Source organism: Aulostomus chinensis, chromosome 5 (genome assembly GCF_037954235.1).
Source record: "Aulostomus chinensis isolate RoL2024-O1b breed Wild chromosome 5, RoL_Achi_v1.0, whole genome shotgun sequence".
Taxonomy (NCBI): Eukaryota; Metazoa; Chordata; class Actinopteri; order Syngnathiformes; family Aulostomidae; genus Aulostomus; species Aulostomus chinensis.
Genome location: NC_141324.1, coordinates 22,308,298 through 22,330,344, shown reverse-complemented (window position 1 = coordinate 22,330,344; position 22,047 = coordinate 22,308,298). Strand labels below are relative to the sequence as shown.

The following is a 22,047-nucleotide window of genomic DNA, read 5'->3' as shown; positions in this document are numbered from 1 at the left end:
TCTACCGTGTTGTATTTTCACAACCAATTTCCCTTTAAACTTTTCCTTCCTCCCTTTAAAACACAATGAGGTGAAACGAAGACTTGGGGGGTAACACAGGGGTGCGATGAGTCCCGAAAGTAACTGGTTAGCGGACGTGTGTGGCCGGCAGCGATTAGGACTCGAATACAGCCAAAGACCATGGAGGGAGTGTTGGAACGCAGCCCGACCGGCGAGCGGTGTTGTTTACGTGTTCCCAGATGTGCTAACATGTGTGGCTAACTTAGTTCTTTATGATGGAGATGCCAGGTGTTGTCGTGTCTCGCCCCGCCGTGGATGTTATTTTTGATATTACACGGGACGTGTGAAGAAGAGGAAGGACGGGCACTACACGTCGTTCCTTGTGTCATTCTATGAGATTCACAGTTCGTTTCAAGAATGTACAGGAGTTGTTGACGCTACATGTCACCCTGATGAGCGGCTAATGTAGCTTCTTCGTTTGGGAGGTGTTTCGCTGGTGTTGGGACAGATCCGCCTCCTGAATCCGCTCCTCTCCTCCTGTCACCTGACTACAAGAGGAACTGAACTGTCACACGACCACGCACAGACGCGGGGAAAGCTACAACAGCATGTGTACTCCTCCAAAATATCTCAAGTTCTTCTAGCCAGAGCTACCGGCCTATGGGTAAAGGTAGGGATACCAAGCGAACCAGCTGAGTGGCCTCCATCAAGTCAAGATGCCGGACATGGAGAGGTCTCTGTCCTTTCCCCGGAGGATCAGCTATGCGCTCGGCCACGTTCTCAATGACCTGTGCGCCTCTATGTGGTTCACTTACCTGCTGGTCTTCTACCACTCAGTGCTGGGCTTCCAGAACACATATGCAGGTTAGAAGTATCTATCTATCTATCTATCTATCTATCTATCTATCTATCTATCTATCTGTCTATCTGTCTGTCTGTCTGTCTGTCTGCATGCATGAATGTCATTAACTGCTTCTGCTGTGCAGGTGTACTGTTGTTAGTTGGCCAGGTCGCCGATGCTCTCTGCACACCTCTCATTGGCTACGAGTCGGACCGAGCACCCGGCTGTGGCACCTATGGCAAGAGGAAGACTTGGCATCTAGTGGGTGAGTCATTCACCCGTGCTAGTGATCTCTGACTCGGGGTTTTTAGGTGTTATTGAAGTTGACACCTTGGCTAGGGTGTGACCTCAGAGGATCACTAACCCAAATGCAACTTTCTTTCACACAGTAATCAACGGCCTTCAGCTCCATCCAGGAGCCAAACGCAACAGCTTCATTTGGTTGTACTGCATGTGTGTGAATATACCTTGTAAACCCAAGGGCAGAGGTGACAGCTCACTGTTTGAATGAAACAACACATTTGGCTCTGTGAGAGGGAGGAGATGAACGGACTCCTATAGTGCTCAGAATTTATATAAATAGGAAGAAACTTCACACAATTGTACCTTTTTGTAAAATCCTGATGACATTTGGAGAAGCTTGGAAGGAAATATGGCATGTGCTCTTCTTAAGAATACAATGTTACTGAATTGTTATGAAAGTGCTGCTTGGACTCTGATCTCAGTGAACACTCAGCATTTATTTTACTGATCCGGCAGCTCTGGTCAGATGATGTTTTACAAGAATTTGTGATCTACAGCAGGAAGAGATTCTGTATGTTTCATGGTGGAGTGGCTTTGACAGAGCAAAAGTGGTAGGTGAAGAAGAGAAGCGGCAGGTGATGAAATGAAACCTGATGAAAAGACAGCAGAAACATAACAAATACAGATTTACAGATTTGTTCCTCAAGACAGAAAAGAGGAGTCCCTGAGTTAGAGTTTACAAACACTTCTGGATCAACTGTGAGTGAAGAAAGGCATTTTGTGTGTGTGTGTGTGTGTGTGTGTGTGTGTGTGTGTGTGTGTGTGTGTGTGTGTGTGTGTGTGTGCTCTCCAGGTACACTCAGCGTATTGCTGTCCTTCGCCTTTATCTTCAACCAGTGTCTTGGCTGCGGACCCTTCACCCCCCAGTGGGCCAGTCTGACCTACTTCGTCCCCTTCATCATCATCTTTCAGTTCGGCTGGGCCGCCACTCAGATCTCCCACCTGTCTCTCATTCCAGAGCTGGTCACTTGTGAGCATGCAAAAGTAGAACTCACAGCGTACAGGTACACGGAACACACACATTCTTTCTAAACTATGAAGTACATAAACATGAACATTTCGCACTTTCTCTTTATCACCTTTCAAATGTTCTGACGTTACACTAGCAACACTCTTTAATGAAGATCTGTAGATCAATAACACACACTCAAATGATGCTACAAGTTTAAGGCCCATGTATAACGTGTGTGTGTGTGTGTGTGGGCGTGTGTGTAGGTACGCATTCACAGTGATAGCCAACATCACGGTGTACGCACTAGCTTACCTGCTGTTCCACATACAAGCTGGAGGTGACGACCCTCTCAGTGATGCTCTTGGACCAGTGGACATCCCCATCTTCCGGGTGAGGGAGGACTGCTTCCTTGAGCTCCACTAGTTTGCTGCTGATGTCTCTTTATTGTCGATTAATTGTCAGTTAATGTTCAGACACTGATCTTAGTGTTCAGATGCCTGCAGCAGCTTTTGTCTTGGCCTGCTGACAGCTACAATAATCCCTCTGTGTTGCTTGCTTATGTTTCAACTCAAATGTACCAGCTAACTGCGTTCACTTGTGTGGTTTGATTCCAGAATCTAGCGTTGATCGTTCTGGGCATCGGCGGGCTCTTCTCTGTCATCTTTCACCTGGGAACCAAAGAGAGGAGTCCCAGAGCAGGAGGAGCAACTAGAGGAGAAGAGGGGAGCAGGGCTTGGACGGAGGAGGAAGAAGAGGCAGAGGGGGAGCAGAGGCCCCTGCTTCCTAAACACAAGAGCCACTCATCGCCTCTGCAGTGGAAATGTTGGCTGAAACAGCCCTCATTCTATCAGGTGAACCCAGAACTCAAGTGAGCAGATCCTGATCCAAGACACTTTCATTTTGTAAGAAGACAGGCTGAGCTGAGAGAGACGGAGCCCTCATAGAATATGGAGGGGCAACTCAATGAAAATGACATTCCAGCCATTTGGAACTTCTGGGATATTCTTCCATGATTTATCCTTATGAAAGAACAAGCCTGGCATTTGAAGAGCCTCTTTGTGTGTGAGTATCAGTTTTGGCACCCTGACAGATGTGTTGCTGTGTCTCTGTAGGTGGCGCTGCTCTACATGTCCACGCGACTGATAGTCAACCTGTCTCAGACGTACATCTCAATGTATCTCATCAACACTCTGGGGCTGCCCAAGGTAACCATGGCTGATCCATGTCAGGAAGGCAGTGTCTCCTCCCTCTTGTCTCATCGTGACCACATGGTTGGATGTTTTTCCTTCTGCAGAAGTTCATCGCCACTATTCCATTAGTGATGTACCTGAGCGGCTTTCTGTCCTCTTTCATTATGAAGCCTCTCACCAAAAAGATTGGAAAATGTGTAAGTGGCACTCGTCCTTCTGACCATCCGACCATTTATGCTGGATATGTAGTTGTAATAATATCATAATTAATAACACATAAATATGCACAGAGCTAATGCACAGGCCTTTAGTATCGAACTGAGTCTGTCTCTCTCCTCTGATTGGTCCAGCTCACCTACTTCCTGGGCCTGCTGCTAATCATGGCCTTCTCCTACTGGGTGCTACTGGATCTCGATATGGGCCAGTGGGTTTACGGGGCGGCGGCACTGCTGGGGGCGGGGTCAGCCACCATCCTAGTCATCTCACTTGCCATGACTGCTGAGCTCATTGCTGATCAGACTGTAAGATGTGTGTGTGTGTGTGTGTGTGTGAGAGAGGGAGAGAGAGAGAGGTGGGAAAGATTTAACCTTAGTGATGGTGTCTGTCTCTGCAGCAAAGTGGAGCCTTTGTCTATGGAGCCATGAGTTTCACGGATAAGCTGGCTAATGGAATAGCTGTCATGGTCATTCAGGCCTTGCATCCTTGCCAGTGAGTATATAAACACACACACACACACTGCAGTAGGGTACAATGTTGTATGCGTGGCATTCATGTGTATCAGCCTCAATAAAGAGTTGTGTAACAGTGATTTTTAACAGGCTTTGAATGATGAATGTGAATTTCTTCCCCTGGTTCTGGTTCATCTTGGGCAACATGTACCTCTGTCCATCTGTACGATACGTATCAGTGTGTAGACTAACACATGCTGGTGCTTCTCCTCAGCACCATCACCTGTTGTCCAGCCTGCGTGTGGTTCTATCATTACATCATGGTCATAGTGACGGGAGGCGTGGCTGTCATGGCGGCATTGACGCTCTGCTCCGTCCTCATCTGGCCCATCCAAATCAGAGCACGTGAGTCGCTTACCGCGTGCGTGCGTTTGTGTGTGTGTGTGTAGTCTGCATAGCTACAGGACCTGTGTGACTTACGTCTCATCCGTGTGTGCTTAGGTGGTGTGTCTGTTGTCACTGATGACGCAGCCACTATCAACTGACAGACCCACTCCGGACACACCGCAGCACTGAGAAACACAAACACTCCGGATGGAGACCTCCTAGAGAGAAAACCAGAGGACTTTTTCTTTTCGTCTTAGGGGAAAACTCAACCTGGACCGTGTTTTCTTATCATCTCATCATTGGACTCAGGATGCACATTTTTCTATTATTTTTCAAGTTCCTGCTTGTCACTGAAACGCCCCCCCCCCCCCCCCAAATCTGTTGCACCGAGTGAGACAGCAGAGTCTTCATCCCAGTTCACCTCAACTCATAAGTTGCCACAGTTACAAGTTCAGTGACTTAATTAAACTTGAGAACAGTCAATCATTGATGTTATACAGAAGCGTAATATGACAGGTGTTTGATGCTGAAGGAACACTCAGCTAATTTAGCACTTATACAGTAATCTCCAACTCATGGTGACCAGTTGTTTGTTCAAAGGTTCCTTTTCTTTTGTCAAAGTCTGGCACGGCGTAATGTAACACAAATTCAGTAATGTGGGTTCCACTTTCAGGATGATGGGATCTAATGGCAGGACAGAGTCCTGGTCAAAGTCTTTTTTTTTTTTTTTTTTACTGCATTGCTGCTGTATGTAACAGTACAGAGCATGAGAGGGAAGACTGGGAACAAACTATCACCTCATCTGTTCAACTGGGAAGCTACTGGTGTCCAGACGGCTGCCGCTGAAGTCTCACTACCAGACCTCAGAGGTCAAACAGGACCATGAAGGGAACCAAAAAGCCAGAGGGAGCATTTATTGATTTGAAAACCTCAGTTCTTCCCACTGATTGAAGGATGTAATCATGGAAGAAAGCTAAATACTTTGACGACAGGTATGTTCAGAAAAACTTCTCAGTGAGCACATAAAAAACGGAGTCCGACACGAAGGAGAATCAAGGTTTTCGCTGCAGCGCACAAATGTACTTGATACAGAGGAACGTCTGTTCCAAACTCTCTGGGAAGAACACTTACAGCTTCATTGGATAGTTGAGTGAGTGATGACATAAATGACTTCATGGACTGAAAAAGTCCAGTCCAGTGGAAACTTAAGAGGAGGGCAAAGGGATTTTGGGATCACTTCTGTTTACCATTCTCTTTTTCCTGGAGGTTCTTATTTATTAATGTCTCTTGTCAGCCATGTATCTTTTATAAAAACCAAAATAGAATGATGATATAAGTGTGATAGGTTTGAATTGTTTTCCATGTAAAAACACTTAAAGGGATCAACACTATAATATGTGACTAAACACAAGGGAATCAAACTGGTGAGCTCTGGGCAGGACTTGATAGGAAATCGAAATTCTCTCTGTGACAATCTCAATGACAAATCTCTCAGTACGTTTTAACTTTTTTTTTAACTTCCTTTTTTATGTGCCAATTCCTTCATGTCTTTATTGCTGCTGTGACTAATGAAACATGTTTCCAAGGAGCAACTGTGTCCGTCATTGACTGAGGTTCACCCATGACCACATGGCCACATGACCACATGACAAGGGTTAGGTCATTCTTTCCCGACCCGGGAAATCTTTAACCTGCTGTTGCAGTGACTAAATCAGACACTCGCCATCATCTCGTCACTTCGCTCACTCATTTCCCAACCAGCTGCACAGCTTCTTCTGTGAATAATCTGTCTGCTAATTATAGACACAGTTATTTACAGTAATGGTTGACTCCCTGTCACCTGACAACTCTGCTCTCGCCTGAAGAATATTTTGCTGTAAGTAATTTACCCATCAATCCAATATAATCAATAATTACACAGCACACCAGAGAAACCATGAAGCAGATAATCAATAAATCAGCTGAGTGAATTTTTATTGGGCAAAAAATTATGATCGTTCATTGTCATTGACAACCAACGATTCCATCCTTCATTTTCCATTGAAGAAGCTGTGTGGCTCAGACGGTAGAGTGGCAGTTCAGTAATCAGAAGGTTACAGGTTCAATCCCCAGCTCTGGCAGTGACTATGTTGGAGTGTCCCTGAGCACGATACTGAACACTGATGAATACTGCCATCAGTGTGGGATGAAAGTGTGACTGTATGGTCAGAAAGGACAAAGACTTTAAATATGGTGGTTATATGTTCTATTTAAAAACAGAACCAAAGGATGGAGGGTGTGTTGAGAGGTGCGAAACAAGTGGCGTTCAACCAGGTGATGTGGGGCCTTTGGGTGGTGTTTAACTCATTTGATACAATCTGCAGCTCAGAAATCTGGTTGTTGTGATGTAATCCACCGACGTGCTCTCATATGATTATCAGGTGTTGCTGGTGCTCTCTGGCTGACCTTGTAAAATGTAAAAAAAAACCAACCCTCTAATAAATAAGTGACTTGATAATATTGTGTTAATGAACAGAACACAACTGAGATTACACTCGTATACAGAACAGTGGTAAACTCTCAGTCAACATTTTCCTCAGAATTTTGGATTACAACAGTGTTCATCATCCATCCAAGTCATTCTATGTGCCCCCCCCCCCCGGGGTCTCTCTCTGTCAGGGGGCGCTGGCATTCATTTTCTCCTGGCAACTGTGCCAGAAGGTCAGAAGTCTGTTGTCCTTGTTGGCACAGAAGTCTGTGAAATCTCTGAGCAGGCGGTCGGCGAGCCTCTCATCGCCCAGCACACCCGTCCTCCAGGCTTTGGTCAGCATGGTGTTGTAGGCCCAGTAGTAGCCGGCACGCTCTTCGCCACCAAAAGGTCCCTGGCTGTTGGAGGTGGTGGAGTTCCTGCGCCGGCGCTGCTGCCCGCTGGAGTACTTCCTCTTGGAGTACGGCAGCTGCAGAAAGACGGTGCCTGACAGAGAAGCAGCAGATTACAGCACTGCAGTGCCCAGAAAGCCTGTTTAATGCCGTGAGACAAACCTGTGACGTGGATGTACTGAGGCTTGTTCTCTGACGGGAAGTTGAAAGCAGAAGCTGAAAACTTGTCGTTTACAAAGCCGAATCTGTCAAAATGAGCAGATTAGAACATCAGACAGAACTTTGTCAATGACTGTATTTCTTATAACTGAACAAAGTCTTTAAAGTTAAAAAACAGAATGAGGATTTTCATAAAGCACAATGTAGAAGAGTCATCATATAGACGTATGTGGTGGCCTCTGTATCTGCAAAGACCCCGCCCCCTCTCTGTTGGGTTCTGAACGTTTCTGGGTGTCAATCTTTGGGCAGTAAGAGTGGTGCCCCTGGCCAATAATCTGGATCTGCTGCGGGATGGAAGTTGTCATCTCCATGGGTTCCCTCTACCTAAAGCTGATGAGATTTACACCCCATTCTGCCGTCAAGTGCAGCCCAGAGGAACCAGTACCTGTAAAGAATGGCCTCTTGAAAGAGCTGCATCCTGTCCCAGTATGTCTCCGGCTCAAAACCTGTCAGAAACAAATATATCATCACATCACACCCACAATGAACAGATCAGCTGGTTTGGTCTGCGGGCTCGAGTACCTTCAAACAGATTGTCGCTGCCATTCTTCAGCAGACAGTGGATGTTGAGAGGGATGAAGAGCTGGGCTCTCAGAGGGTCTCCATACAGGTAAGACGTCAGCGCAAAAGGAACCTCCAGGACAGGAACCAGGAGGAAGCCGCAAGACGCCGCCTTCCTGTGCCAGCCTTGAACCTGATAATGAGTTCAGAGGGTGTGGAAGCTGAGCTGAGTAGATCTGCCCTTCACGCTGGTCACCTGATGTTAAAACTGTTCCAACCTCACAAGCACAATATACCTCTACGACTATTTTATGATAAACTGGAAGAGTGTCTTTATTTTTCTATTTCCAGAAAATACAACCATGCAGAGGTGACACGTTCATGTCGTTACCATTTCAAACAGCACTGCTGCAGTGACCGCCATCCAGTGCAGCTTGATCTCAAAAGCAGCACTGAGGGAGAAGTTGCCGTGGTAATAACAGCTGCACCATTCTGTTCGACCGCTGCGATTATTAACATCCACATCCAGAGTGACTGTCTTCTGCTCGGGGACTGTGGCAGCTGGGGTCGGACATGGGGAGGGAGGGAGTGTATTATTCCTGCAGTTGCATTTCCTTTTAAAGATTTTTTTCAACATTTATAATTTACTGAAATACTTTTTTGTCCTTATTAACTGTCCTCTTACAACATCAAAATTATTTAAAGAATTATATCATATGTGAGTAATATTTTCAAAAGTATTATTTGTGAGGAATTGCTGGTAGAAACTGAACAAGATAGACAGAATTTGTCAACTTTGCATTTTGGTCCATTCCCTCATGTTCAAGTCAGTATTTTGTTGTTCTTGTTTTTTTTGTGTGTGTGATGTCACGTAACTGTCATGTGAGCAACATATGAACGCTACTGCATCAGACTGAAAGAGGGAGGAAGCTGTGGGCTGGTGTACCTAGCAGTGCAGCAGCCTGGCTGCGTCCTCCAAAGCTCCGGCTGAAGGAGCTGTGTCTACTTGCGTATGATGCCGGCCGACTTGGCAGCCAAGGCAGGAGGAAAGCTGGGAGGTCGCAGGGTCGCCGCTCCTCCAACACGAAAGCAACCTCAAACCACTTTCTCTGAAACAGGGCGAAGTCCTCAACCGCTGCTGTGGACCAGCCACCAGCCACCGAGGAAGGCAGCTGGGAGGAGGGACCTGCAGGAGAAGGACAGTACGACACTATTATACTGTCTCACAACGCATGCAGCAGCAGCACCTCGTATTTTAAAGCCTCTCACCGTCCTTCTCTCCCACGATCCTGTAGAAGTAGAAGCCATAGACAAAGGTGCGCATGGCGTCTCCAGAAGCGTGGGCCACCAAGCCTTCATCCAGCATCTTCTACACAGACACATCGAAGAAACACACCAAGCTGCTGAGAGGTGCTCACAAGCCTTACGTGATGTAGGCACACACACTAAGAACACACTGCAAACAACATTTCTGAGTGTAGAGTTTAGTCTGATGCAGGTTCAAATGTTTTGTTTGTTTTTTTTTTAATTTTATCAGAAATATTGTTTTTTTCTTGACATTTCAGGAATATTTTAGAAAAAAAAAATGTTGATCAGGGAGGTTTTAAATACCTGCATGACATCCACAGCCATGCCTTGTGTGGCCACACCCTCAACATTATTGACCAGCCAATGAACGACCTCCGCGCTAATGAAGCAGTTGAGTGGGAGACCCTTCTGCTCTGGGAGCAGCTGGACACCCGTCCTGGAATATCACAGAGGGGCCTGATAAATTATGACAGTTGTTACCATGATATTAAATAATTTATCTCATTCGCTAAAATGAAAACCAAGAGGCAGTTTATTTACTTTTCTTCTAACATACTATGAAAACACACACACACACACACACACACACACACACACACACACACACACACACACACACACACACACACACACACACGCATCTTACGTGGGATTTTTGATGGCTTCCAGGATCTCCAAGAATGTTGAAGAGGATGACAGAGAAAATTCGCCTGAAGTGCCACTGTGAACACATGAATAAACAACTATAAACCAAACAGGATCAAACAACAACACTAGACATATTCAGAGTATGATTTTAAGGTGCCCAGGTTTATTTTAATCGTGTGTGTGCCAGATGTACAGCTGTGACAAGCCTCGTGGTGAGTAGAAGGTTACCTGGTGTCTGTGCTGCTACCTGCTGTAGTCTCTCCTGCAGGTGGCGCTGCAGTTCCCCCTGTCAGCCCCAGCTGGAGTCCTTTATCTGCAGCCTCGGTGGCTTCGGCTGGCAGCTGCGCAGTTGAGTCACAGTATGAGTTGTTTGAGGTGGTGTGTTTGACAGGTTTCTCGAGATTACTAACACCTCAGTCGGTTCAACACATGCAGTTGGTTTTATACTAGAGTTCTGCTGCAACATTGACATGTGGAGGTGGAGGAAAGCGTGTAAAAATCACCAGCAACATCAGTGCTGTTACTCTGGTCTCACCTTCAATGGATCTGGTGGAGGCAGGTGGAGAACATTTTTGCGTTTTGGTTTAAGACCTGCTCTACTTGTAAAGTGTCATGAGATAAAACTGACTTGCGCTGACTTGACTACAAGAGCTTTTGTCAACCAGGTTCTGACGTCATGCATGGCAACATGTGTAGGCCAGTGATGACACGGTACATGTTAGTTACACTGAGATAACATTTGTCACTCTTTGCAAACTATTCGAAACAAAAATACAAACCATCATGCTGTATATATTATACCCCATTGGAGATGGCAAAACAAAGACAGACCCAGATAAATACGAGATGCTCGAGGCGACGCTCATAAAATTGGTGCGCATAAAATGTACCACGATTTGTACGCTTGCGCAGTTTAAAAGAAAAGGGCCAGAGGGTTTCTGCACACCATGCATCAATGCCAAGTGAGTTAGAGAAGCTCAGAGCACATCTGGACACACACAGCTTACTGACCTGAGAGTGATAGATGTAGGAGGAGCGAGGGCTACGTATAAAATCCAAAATAAAGGCAGCGTCCTGTTTAACAGGAAGAACATACCCAGGATCAAACACCCAAAGCCCAGGAACAGGAACACAACAGAGGCATTGAGAGAAAAGCAGATGGAAGGAGAGAAACAAGCAAAGTCCCACACCAAAGCTCCAGCACAGAATAATCAATGACACCTCCAATGTGCAAAAGCTGAACACCTGAAGCAAGACAACCTGTTTTAACTGGCACACAGAAGAAATGCTGACCTTGCGTGGACTGTCTATATACGTGGACGCCGTGACAGCACTTGAGAGTTCACTGACGACTGCTGAGGGTTTCACCTGCTGCTGCTCCTCCAGAGACCTAAGCAAGAAGCGCAAGGACTCAAAGATTCATGGCTTCATCCAGTGAAAACGCCATATTGGGCTTTTGCTGCTGCTGAGAACACTCACTTCTGGTTTTGATCCATCTCCAGCAAGGCTGATAGAGCTGATGTGCCTTTTTTGCCTTGAGGAGGTGGCACAGGCTCAGGAGGATATGAAGGGAGAGGACTTGTGACCTTCATCGGTGTGCCCTTCTGCTGCTTAAAAACAGAGGGAGACAATTACAGGCAGTTCTAGATAGGAATTTGGCTGCATTCTTTTTCCAGAAACTTTCTCTTTGTCTTCTTTCCACCTTTAATTGTTTGATTTCTGATTTCTGTACTGAAAATTCCGAGCTAGTTTTTAGTACCATGACATACTCCACATTAGCAGGAACTTTGTCCATCATTAGTATTTGTTATTTCTATTTATTTGCAGTACAAGGAATATTGAGCTTAGAGAATTAATGAAAGATGTACTGGGCCATCTCCAAGTTCCTGTGTCAGTCTAACATCAAAAGGAACCCGCTTTAGGATTAAGATGCTACATAATATGAGTGTCACATGACAAAAATATGAAAATGTTTTCATACAATAACGTGATGTAAATTAATGAGCAAAGCCTCACTCTGATGATCCTGTCGGAGCGATGCCGGCGGCGGATGCGGTTGAGGCCCTCAAGGAATCGGATGAAGCCATCCAGCAGGACCCAGTCCCCACTGCCGCCCATCCCTGTACTTGCTCCCTCCCCATAGACATCCCAGTGCCCCTCCCCGTCCGCCACGCGGCGAGCTCCTCCAGCTGGTAGCAGGAGGAACCGAGTCCTCCAGAACTTGAGTGAGTCAATCAAACTATGAAGGGAGAAGACAGACTTGGATTCTGATACAATTCGCCATTAAAAATTGCACAATTCTTTCTGTAAATGTGTGAATCGATGATGTTATTATTTGTAAATGTGTGTGTACCTGAAGTCCTCCGAACCAGCAGAGCAGATGTACTGGTCAAGGTAGTTCCACTTATACTCCTCCAGTCTCTCATGACCAAACTCAACCCAGCAGGACACAAACTGAGCATCTGAGTGTGGAGGACACAGACTGTAGCTGTACTGGATCTGGGCTGACTCATATGGGTACCTAAAATACACACAAACACAACCGAGCCAGACTTACATTCATTTCCTGAAAAAGACTTCTTTATTTTAGCAATTTTGATTGGCATTTTGGCCTTGTTGTAAGACAATGAGGTTTCTGGGTGTACTAACTTTGGCAGGTAGCGAGTAACAGTGATGATCTTGTCTTTGAGGCAAACTTTATGGAAGGTCCTGCCCATACTGAGCCAGAACACCGTCTCCTCTTCCTCTGCTCGACGCAGAGACACTAGACCTGAGAACACAGAGACAGAGAAATGAAGTCACCACAGGTCGGCCCACTTCATCAGGTAAAATTTAAATAACATCATGTGAGCTAACAAAAGAGCTCTACCATCACTTCTGCCTTTACAACGATAAGAAGGAACGTTCAAGTTGGCGTTGACAGTGATGGCGACAGACTCCATTATTTAGAGAACTGTCTCTTATATTTTACTCATAAAATAGTGATAAAACATTCTTTTACCTCTGGAGTATAAAGGGCTGCTGCCAAGGGGTGTGGCCACACTAGGCTGTGCTTTCCTCTTGTTGGGTTGGACGATGATCTGGTAGCCCTGCATCAACCTCTGACAGATAAACTCCTCAAAGACCTGAGTAGCACTCATCACAGGAGCTTCATCTTCTCGCCTAAGAAACACAAAGACACTCAAAAGTATTTTTGAGATTGTTCCTTCGCATTCATTTCTTAATTACCCGCATCCTGATTGTATTTTTGGTTGATACATCTAGAGGCACCTCTCCAGGTCGCTGTGCGGCAGCAGGTCGTAGCAGCCTTCAGTGTAGTCATTTTGTAGCGTCTGGCGGTCGGGGAAGTAGTCAGTGGTGAGGGGCAGGCACGCCGGCGTGGTCAGAGACTTCCAGTCTACCCCAACTGTGCAGCAGAAGCTGGGCACTGTTGGGGGTGCAGACAGCAGCAGGGCTTCAGGAGCACCCACGCCATACAAACACGCACACACAAATTCCCAAAGCCAAGACAAATGCATGTACCCATAGTTGAACGGTACATGTGTGTGGACAGAGGGAGAAGTGTGGTGGTACAGGAGAAAGGGGTGAAGGTGAAGATATAAGGACAGAAAAGACAGAATGAAGAACAAAAAAAACAAATAAAAACAGAAGGACAGAGGGAGAAGAGGGGGAAGAAAAATAAGGAAAGTGTTAGTTTAACTGGCTTGGTCACCCCTGCTGGTGATTCCTGACAGGTCTGTGGTGGTGCAGCAGCAGTGATTGGACATGCAGATGGTGGCGCTGTGACAGTCAGTGATCAGTGCCCCTCACAGGCAAGGGAAAATATGGGTCTTGGTCTCATCCAGGGTGAACTGTGAAGTGACTCAGCCAATGTATGCAGACAAATCACATCATGCAATCATTCAGATGGTGACGGCAAATTTAAATTCAAAATACTGTCAGCAAGAGAGAGAGGTTTCACATTTGCAAAAAGGCCAGAGAGATTTACTATTGGCAGCCATGCAAGATTGTGATCGTCACACAAGATTTGGTGACCGTAAACAGATCATGATGTAGGAAAGTAAAAGGAAGGCTAATCAAATTGGAGAAGTGTAACACCTGGTTATCTTTAAATCACAAGTGAAGATTTACATGAGGTGCAGTGAGAGACTGACAAAAGATAAGGAGAGGAGAGGGGAGCAGATGAGAGAAGAGCAGAGGAGAGGATAGGATAGGAGAGCAGAGCACAGGAGAGGAGAGGAGAGGAGAGGAGACGAGAGAAGAGGAGAGGCGAGGAGAGCAGAGCAGAGGAGAGGAGAGAAGAGGAGAGGAGAGCAGAGCAGAGGAGAGGAGAGGAGAGGAACCCCCAAACCATGGGACTTGAACATATACCTGCGGCGCCTGGAGACAGATGCCCCGTGGAGAAAGCTACCTGCTAAAGCTGAATAAGCCCTCAAAGTTGAAAAACATCTCTGACGGTTTATCGCAATGATCAATTTGATGACCAAGAAGGTTCAATATCTGCCTGATTTTGAGGTATGACAATGTTTATGACTTATGAATGAATGAATGAACGTCTTTATTTTCATAAGGGCAACATGGACTCACTTGGATTGGCACCACTGGGGGAGAAGTCCACCACTGAGGAGCCACAGTGGGTGAGAGTTCCTGTACAGACATCAGAATGAAGGCAAAGACAAGAAAAAGCAGCACAGTTGCACATTTTGGGTTTACCTGGTTGGTTGCATGTGACGTGTAACTGATGCATGCATGCAATTCATGCTGTTGCAAAGCAAAAAAAAGCCTTAATCTGCTTTAAGAGAACACTGTTATGGAGTATTTTTACCACCATTGTTGTTGCTCCCAGGACTTCCAGTGAACTCTTCCATCCCTCCACCAATGTAAAGGCCATTCTCTCCTGCTTGCCGGGAGGCTGTTTGTCTTCAATGAAAAGATAAAGAGCAAGCATTCATCTGAGTGTCAGTGGTAAAAGGAAATAATTGTCCCTTGGGGCAGGCCTATCTAACCTCCCTGTGGCTTCGTGATAAGCAAGCTCCAGCAGCTCTGCAGAGGTGTGGGCGGGGTCTCTCTGCTGGCTGCCCTGCAGCTCAGCCATGTTCTGTCTGGTCTGATGATGGATCTGTATAGCCTCTCCAGTAGGACCTGAAGACCAACACACATAGTCTGAAAGTTTCTTCTTTCCAAAGAGCAGTTGGTTGTTACAGGATCTTGGATGTAAATTAAAGTAAGTGATATAAATATGAAGTTCTAGAAAATATGAATGTGTCACCGTACCCACAGGGAAGGTGTGCATCCAGCGTCGGCGGTTGGACGTGAGTTTCATAGGCATCCTAGATGGAGTGAAGGGGTTTATGAGTGCTCTCTGAGGGGTGTAACCTCCAGGGCGGATGTGCAGGGTGGACTCAGCACTTCCAACTGTGAACCTGCCCGGGGCACTGGAGTCTCGCTGTGAGTCCATCATCTTCTCCAACAACTCTGATCCACAGAATAACAACTTCAGTCATTTTTTCTACAGAATTGTGCAACCTTATCATATCCTACATCTCATTCTGTTCCGAACATGTCAAAACTAATCATTAAAAATCTAACCTTTATGTATACCAACAGGTGTCCCACAGGGCTCCATACTGGGCCCAATCCTGTTCAGGCTTCATATGCTTTTTGTATCATCATGTGGCATTAACTATTGTAGATGTCATGCTCTTCTTATTGTGATTTTTCTTATTTTGGGATGACTAACAAACTCAGGCAAAGTGACTGCTATTTGACTAACCTGGGTAAATTTACATTTCTTTGGCAGTCATTCATTGTCCCTTTTAAAAATACATTAAAAACAAGAAATGGGTTTTTATCACATTCCTTGCAGGTGCCCCTTAAGCTCAAGAGGCATTACCTCTGGTGCTTGTGTATCCCAGAGAGCTGCTGACTTCATACTGCACAGGAGGCATCCGGGGTATCAGCAGCATGTTGGATACAGGACCCAGACTATCATCGGATGCCAGGCTACGCTGCTCATCGGAGCGAACAGGAGGGGACACACCTACGCCCGCAGTAACATCCACGGACCCCCAACTCTTCCTCCCACTTGACTCTTTGTCTCGTCCCATCCTGCAAAAATACAGTCACTTCTGTCCTCCCACGTCGCAACGTAAGTACAAATTATACCTCAGTCTCCCTCCTTTGTTTCATGTGTTTAGTAGAGTTCAGACGCATACCTGAAGTTGGTGCTTCTCTGAATTCGTGAAGGACCTGGAAGTCTGAACACCTGAGCATCATAGGCATCGTAGTCCACCTGTATTGGCAGGCTGTTATCAGAGTCCTTTGGTGCACAGAGTGCTGAAACAAGGCATGAGAGGGTTGGAGTACAAGAAGTTGTCACAAGAAATTCAAAATAGCGCAGTGATTAAGTCTCACAACTCACTGTGGTCTTTGCTGCTCTTGAATTTTTCAGCATGAAGCTAAAAAAAAACGGTATGGGGTTAAATTACAAAAAATTCATATTCAGAACAAAAAGCCTTACAATAGAATATTTAATTACCTTGCGACCTGCTAGTTTGATTCGAGGGGTGAAGAAACTGCAGGAGTTTTGACTTTTGGAGGTGTAGAAGCTGCAGGAATGGCAGAACAGATGGACAAAAATGAATCAATTAAATCTATATTAATGATTGAATTCATCCTTAATCTCAGACTCCAGTAAGGTGTCTTGCCTGTGATTAATCCAGTGAGGCAGATTATAGTCGTCTCCCACTCGAGAGTCTCCAGGTGTTGCCCTATTGTGCAGCTACAGTTGATGTTAGAGATCATCAGTAACAAACAAAAAAATATGATTGAATGCACAACAGTCTAATACTTTGGATGTGTTACCTTAAATAACGGTACTGCATGTAGCGGCTGCTCCCCCATACACACCAGGTCTACACCAATACCTGCAGGGGAAAGGTCACAAAGGTCACTTTCTCACTGGGGATTTGTTTTACAGCTTCAATATACAGTACATGCAAGTGACACAACATAATTTATAATATAAGAGAGCAGTAGAAGTGGAGAAAAGCAATGTTTATTAAAAACACATGACATAAGAATGGGAGGACAATACAGAAAACCAGTGTACCGATACACGACTAATGACCATCAATCCCTGCTCATTTGTAGAAAACGACTTGTATGGAATCTCACGAAATAAAAAATAATGAACATGTGATGAAAATCTGATCAACAACTGAAAGCAGCCTCAATAATCTTCCAGTGAATCCTTTAAGAAGCAGCAGTAATCACTGCGCCCTGTAAACCTGACTTCAGACCTGCACGAGGCCTCATTGTTCCTTCAATATCAATAATTGCACGTGTACTTGGATCATCTTACTCACCATTGTCAATCATTCGTTGTTTGGTGAGAATCATAAGCAGACGGTCAACCTCAAACACTCCCACTCCCGGGGTGATGACCACTGACATCTGCCCGGTGCGGTCGAAGTTACGGTTGATATAGTGCTTGTCAAACACTGAGGGAGACATAGCAGCTTTGGTAGGTCGCAATCAGACTGACTAATCTTAATTCTCACCTCGGGATTAGAGCACTGACCATTAAAAGAAAGGTTAATGGCCTCCAGGTAGTTTCCTTGAGCAGCAGTTGAGTTGTAACCAACAGGAAAACCATCTGGTACGAAGCAAATAGACAAGATGTTGGTTATTAAAGGAGCCTGATCCAAGGACCCACATGTCAGTAAACTCTTTAACTCCACCTGCTTCTTTCAGTCGCACCAGGACGGCGTACTGAATGAAGAGCTTCTTGATGGTGACCAGTAAAGACGTCCATTCATCCCGTCTCTCATTCTGAGCCACGACCCTGATCAAAGGACAGTTCAGAACCATCCAGCTGATATCTGATGTCTAGTGCAGATGGGCTTGGTAGTAAGATAACAGTACCTGTAGAAGTCTTCATAGAAACGTCCCTCGTGGTCCTGTCTGATGGAGGCTCGCAGAATCTCAGGAAACTCCTCTGCAAGACATGACAAGCGTGTTCTCATACAAATACGTAGGAGCTAAATGTGATGATGGAGGAGAGGACTCACCTATTGTTTTAGCACTGTAGAATGTACGTGAGAAGAGTACGACTGTCACCTCGTGACTGCAGTTCTTATCCTATATTGACCACAGCCAATTAAAAAAAATCACATATGTAATGTTAAAAATGTACAGTTAGACAAGTAGACGAAGGGACACGACAAACCTTCCACTTGGTAAAAAGGTCTGAGAGGAAACCATTGACAGCCTTCTCGAAGTAGAGGTCACCTGAGAGACAAACACGACCATGAGACGTTCTGATCCAGAGATGTGTTCTGTGCTGCTGCTGCTGCTGATGATGATGGTGAAGACGACGGTGAGTGGCAGAGGAGAGACTCACCGTAGATGTCAAAGTCCCACATCTCACAGCTCATTTGTATAAAGATGTAGACCATTGCAGAGGTGGATCTGAACACCACCTGTATCATGACAAGGTCACATGACAAAATCAATCAATCAATTCAGTATGGATGTGTGACATCACCATTTACTGCTTCGGCCAAAAAGAGACCATGTAGTGTAGCAAAACTAGCATGTCCAGACTAGATGTAACTATTCAGTGATAAATAATGTTTTTTTTTTTGTTGTTGTTTTTTAAAAGATGTATTGTGTGTTGTATCGTAGTAGTCTTCCTTGACTACTAAACTAGAGTCAGCATCACCATGGCAACCCCTTTCTATAGCTGAAGCATCAAAGCGGATCGAACTTGACGTCATTTCTGTCAATTCTAACTTCTCTTGTAGCTCGTGTTATTTTTGAAGCTCAGTATTTCAACATGTGTTGGAACACACTGTTGCTGATCTCATTTATAACATACAAACGTCCAACAAAATGACCATAACAGTAAACACTGAGGGCACCTCTGGCTGAATTATGTCACTTTATCATATTTCAGCACGTGAACATCTGCTCATGTTTCAGGTCGTATCGCAGCATATGAGTTGCTCCAACAGTGAGTCTTACTCTGCTGTCTTCACTGATGTAACCACAGGTCACCTTCTCTCCCTTCACCCACAGTTCACTGGTCTGGGCTCTAGAGCAGCAAACACAATAGCACAATGTAGTGACAATCATCCGGCAAAATGACATCATCATCATCATCATCATCATCATCATCATTTCCTCACTCCTGGTGCTGTCCACATTAGTTTAAAGACAAATAGATTAAAATAATACATTTAGTAGGATAAAATCCATCTTCCAACCACATTATCAATTTGAGAAGCTCTATTTTGCAAGCTGAGACATACAATTAGGCTTTGGTGTGGCAAATGAGGGAAAATTACCAAAAGTGAAAAAACATAACAAAACAAAACAAAACAACCAACAATGATAGCATCGCTATTTCACCTAAAAGTACGACATTTGTGTGTAGATACAATTCGGATTACATTAAATACGTTTTTTGCTAATAGACATGATGTTCTCAAGTTGCTAAAACCTTCCAAACTGAAACAGCCAACACCCCAAAATTGAAAGATTTAATTAACACACTTCAAATAGTAAATTATATTAAAGTAGAACAGATTAGCCAAGATATTTTTTTCTCTCAGCTTCAGTCCATTTCAAGTATAACTAGGAAGTAAATCCTCCATCAGCAATGAAGTGTTCTCCAGTCTTAGTATATAAACTACCCTCTTTGCCTTTTTATACCTTTATTGATTTGTTGACTGTTCCTGGTGCGACCATTAATAGAAACGTGGATTAATATTGATTTATTCCTCTATTTTAGTTAAATTCAACGCACATCAACGGTGTTGTTGCAAATTCATTTGCAGACTTAACTGCATGCACCACAACCTACCTGATTCCTGCAAACTCCACCTTCTGTGTCACGTAGGCACATGTGCTCACCTGCAATCAAAAACGAAGGAAAAAAAGAAAAGTCAAGCGCTTCCACCAATGACCTGTTAAATATTATTACACATAGAGATGCTTCACCAGACTCTTCTTCAGTCTCCACATGTCTCCACGACCGATGTACTGGTCCTTGAACGTCAGCTCCACCAGGTCCAGCGTCACGTCCTGTAAGGGCAAAATACTCTTAGAGATTTTGTTTGGCTGACAAATGCAGGAGAGTGAGAGTTAACGTACCTGTGGGTCCACAATGTTGACAATGACATCCTGGTATGCACGCAGTTTGAAGGCTTGTGCTACAGTCTGATCCACGCTGATTGTCTCTGAATGAGAATAAAACGTAATAACAATGAACAAATTAGGCAGCTCAGAGACAACCTTTGTATGTTCTAAAATATGGACTTCATATTCATATTAGCTGGTGTTTGTTTATTCACACAATTTATATGAGAGATGAACAGAATACCAGACTAATAGCATTACAACAATAGGAATAATCTGGAAATCTAGAGTTCCCAGCAGTTTAGCGTGGTAGAAACATTGAGCTATCAAAAGTTAAAAGAAAATACTACATCTCCTTTACCCCTACTTTCAAAATATGTATTCCTAAAAAAATGGTTTCAATCGATAACAAATATCACAATCATAAATGGTACTTTGTCACACACCATATTCTGCAATATTTTCAGAGACATTTACAGTGAATATCTTGCACCACTGCAATCCTCAAGGCTGATTAGACACAGACCATCACGTAATCTGGTTTCTCACTTATTAACTCAATTTGGGTCGACGGGGCCATAGAGTGCTGTGGTTTTTCTTTTGTAATGTATATTGAAAACTGTAGGGGTGTTTCTATTATTCTGTCCATGAAACTGTACTTAATCTATTAGTCTTTTCATGTACTTTGATCCAAAGTAGAGTACACGCCGACTTGCCTTTTTGGAGATCTTCCTTCAGGCTCTTCACCTGCAGCAGTAGTGGACTGTGGAAGAGATGTGATTTAGTAGGAGAATACATTCAAACACAGCAGCCCAGTCTCCCTTCATGGGGGCTCACCTGTATTCATCGGTGGGATGGGCAATTTCAACTATATCCCCGAGACTGACTTGAGGGAAAACTTTTGGGTTGACAACCAACTCATCATCTGATGAAAGAAAAATGTTCATTTGAAAAACACAAACTCATACAATTCTAATCTTTCAGAAAGGATATTAACATTGCACAAGAACATTAACTTAGGCAGCAGTGTTTCTTACCACTCCCTGCAAAGCCCTTCTTGTGCAGCACAAGCTTGTATGACTTATTGGTCTTCATGGTGGAGCAGCTGAGGAACAATGGCCATCATTTAAAGTTTGAGTTACAACATTCATAATCACTTTAACAGGAGATTCATTTACGTACAAAGGTGGGCAAATTAACAATTGTCTGGCCTCAAGGCTCTCAAATGAATGCTTCTATGTGTTGTATGATTTATTGTACATTTGTGAAGGGCTGTGTGAAAATTACTGTTCAACTAATAAATGTTTGTGCCGTGACAATAAGTTACAAATGTTCTCTTATGATATCATTTCACATATTTCAATATGTACATAAATTACGATTGGTTATCAATAGTTAAGGTGGATCCTGGGGAGTTAATTTAAGAGAAACTGACACATGAACGATACATACAACTGCAGCAGGCTCAAACTCCTAGCATCTCAAACTGTCCTGGGATGAAGACATGAGGCTCATTTGAGACAAGCTGATTAGCTTAACTAATCAACGATAGTCTCTGACTTGCAATAACCACAAATAAAATATTGTCCAAGCAGTAAATGGTAAGTAAATTACAGGCAGAGCTGACAACAGCTCACAGCTAGCTAGCTAGCTAGCTGACACACACTGGTGGCACTTCCTGCAAAACACGGAAACGCGTGATCTGATTGGTTCCTGAGCGCTCAGAGAGCATCGTACCGACGCAAGATAGTTCCCTCCGCGTATTTTCACCATTTCTTCTTTTATAAACCACTTAGAAACTCAATTTTTCTCAGGACATGTACGAACAACATTCGTCGAGTCAATCTCATATTATCTTTAAAATAAACAGAAACCAAAGACAAACACTGACAGACAATTATAGTTTAAATAGTTTGTAAAAATGAAGTGATTCAAAAGTGTGGATAAATTGAGCTTTGCTCCAGAGCAAAACATCATCATCCTTGAGGTTCAGGGAATGACAACATCCTCACGTAATCACACAGACAG

General features: G+C 44.4%; 2 protein-coding genes across 10 annotated transcripts; one reads left to right on the top strand and one right to left on the bottom strand.

Moving 5' to 3' along the window:
- Positions 1-6,661, top strand: LOC147261731 (major facilitator superfamily domain-containing protein 12-like). Its single transcript, XM_086203909.1, has 11 exons — positions 1-864; positions 987-1,106; positions 1,938-2,148; positions 2,360-2,486; positions 2,711-2,947; positions 3,209-3,301; positions 3,391-3,483; positions 3,637-3,807; positions 3,900-3,994; positions 4,229-4,359; positions 4,456-6,661. Exons 1-11 carry the CDS (start codon positions 717-719, stop codon positions 4,497-4,499), a joined length of 1,470 nt encoding a protein of 489 aa, XP_086060035.1. The 5' UTR covers positions 1-716; the 3' UTR covers positions 4,500-6,661.
- On the bottom strand, positions 6,171-21,681 carry depdc5 (DEP domain containing 5, GATOR1 subcomplex subunit). 9 transcript variants are annotated; one of them, XM_086203902.1, is made up of 43 exons: positions 21,472-21,681; positions 21,057-21,124; positions 20,857-20,944; positions 20,736-20,782; positions 20,035-20,120; positions 19,882-19,965; positions 19,745-19,794; positions 18,904-18,973; positions 18,281-18,359; positions 18,107-18,168; positions 17,949-18,018; positions 17,803-17,875; positions 17,619-17,722; positions 17,459-17,533; positions 17,244-17,378; positions 16,741-16,802; positions 16,584-16,657; positions 16,415-16,484; positions 16,298-16,334; positions 16,092-16,212; positions 15,770-15,984; positions 15,151-15,351; positions 14,883-15,018; positions 14,702-14,796; positions 14,464-14,523; positions 13,147-13,303; positions 12,878-13,038; positions 12,526-12,646; positions 12,230-12,397; positions 11,893-12,115; positions 11,356-11,486; positions 11,170-11,266; positions 10,888-10,950; positions 10,105-10,217; positions 9,875-9,949; positions 9,532-9,664; positions 9,190-9,289; positions 8,867-9,106; positions 8,312-8,481; positions 7,942-8,113; positions 7,805-7,865; positions 7,363-7,445; positions 6,171-7,294 (listed from the first exon to the last, which is right to left on the bottom strand). In XM_086203902.1, exons 2-43 carry the CDS (start codon positions 21,112-21,114, stop codon positions 6,996-6,998), a joined length of 4,719 nt encoding a protein of 1,572 aa, XP_086060028.1. In that variant the 5' UTR covers positions 21,115-21,124; positions 21,472-21,681; the 3' UTR covers positions 6,171-6,995. The 9 variants fall into 9 exon arrangements, with proteins under 9 accessions (XP_086060028.1, XP_086060029.1, XP_086060032.1 ...); XM_086203903.1 differs by having other exon boundaries at positions 14,705-14,796; XM_086203899.1 differs by having other exon boundaries at positions 6,172-7,294; positions 13,147-13,330.
- Positions 21,682-22,047: the final 366 nt, after the last annotated feature.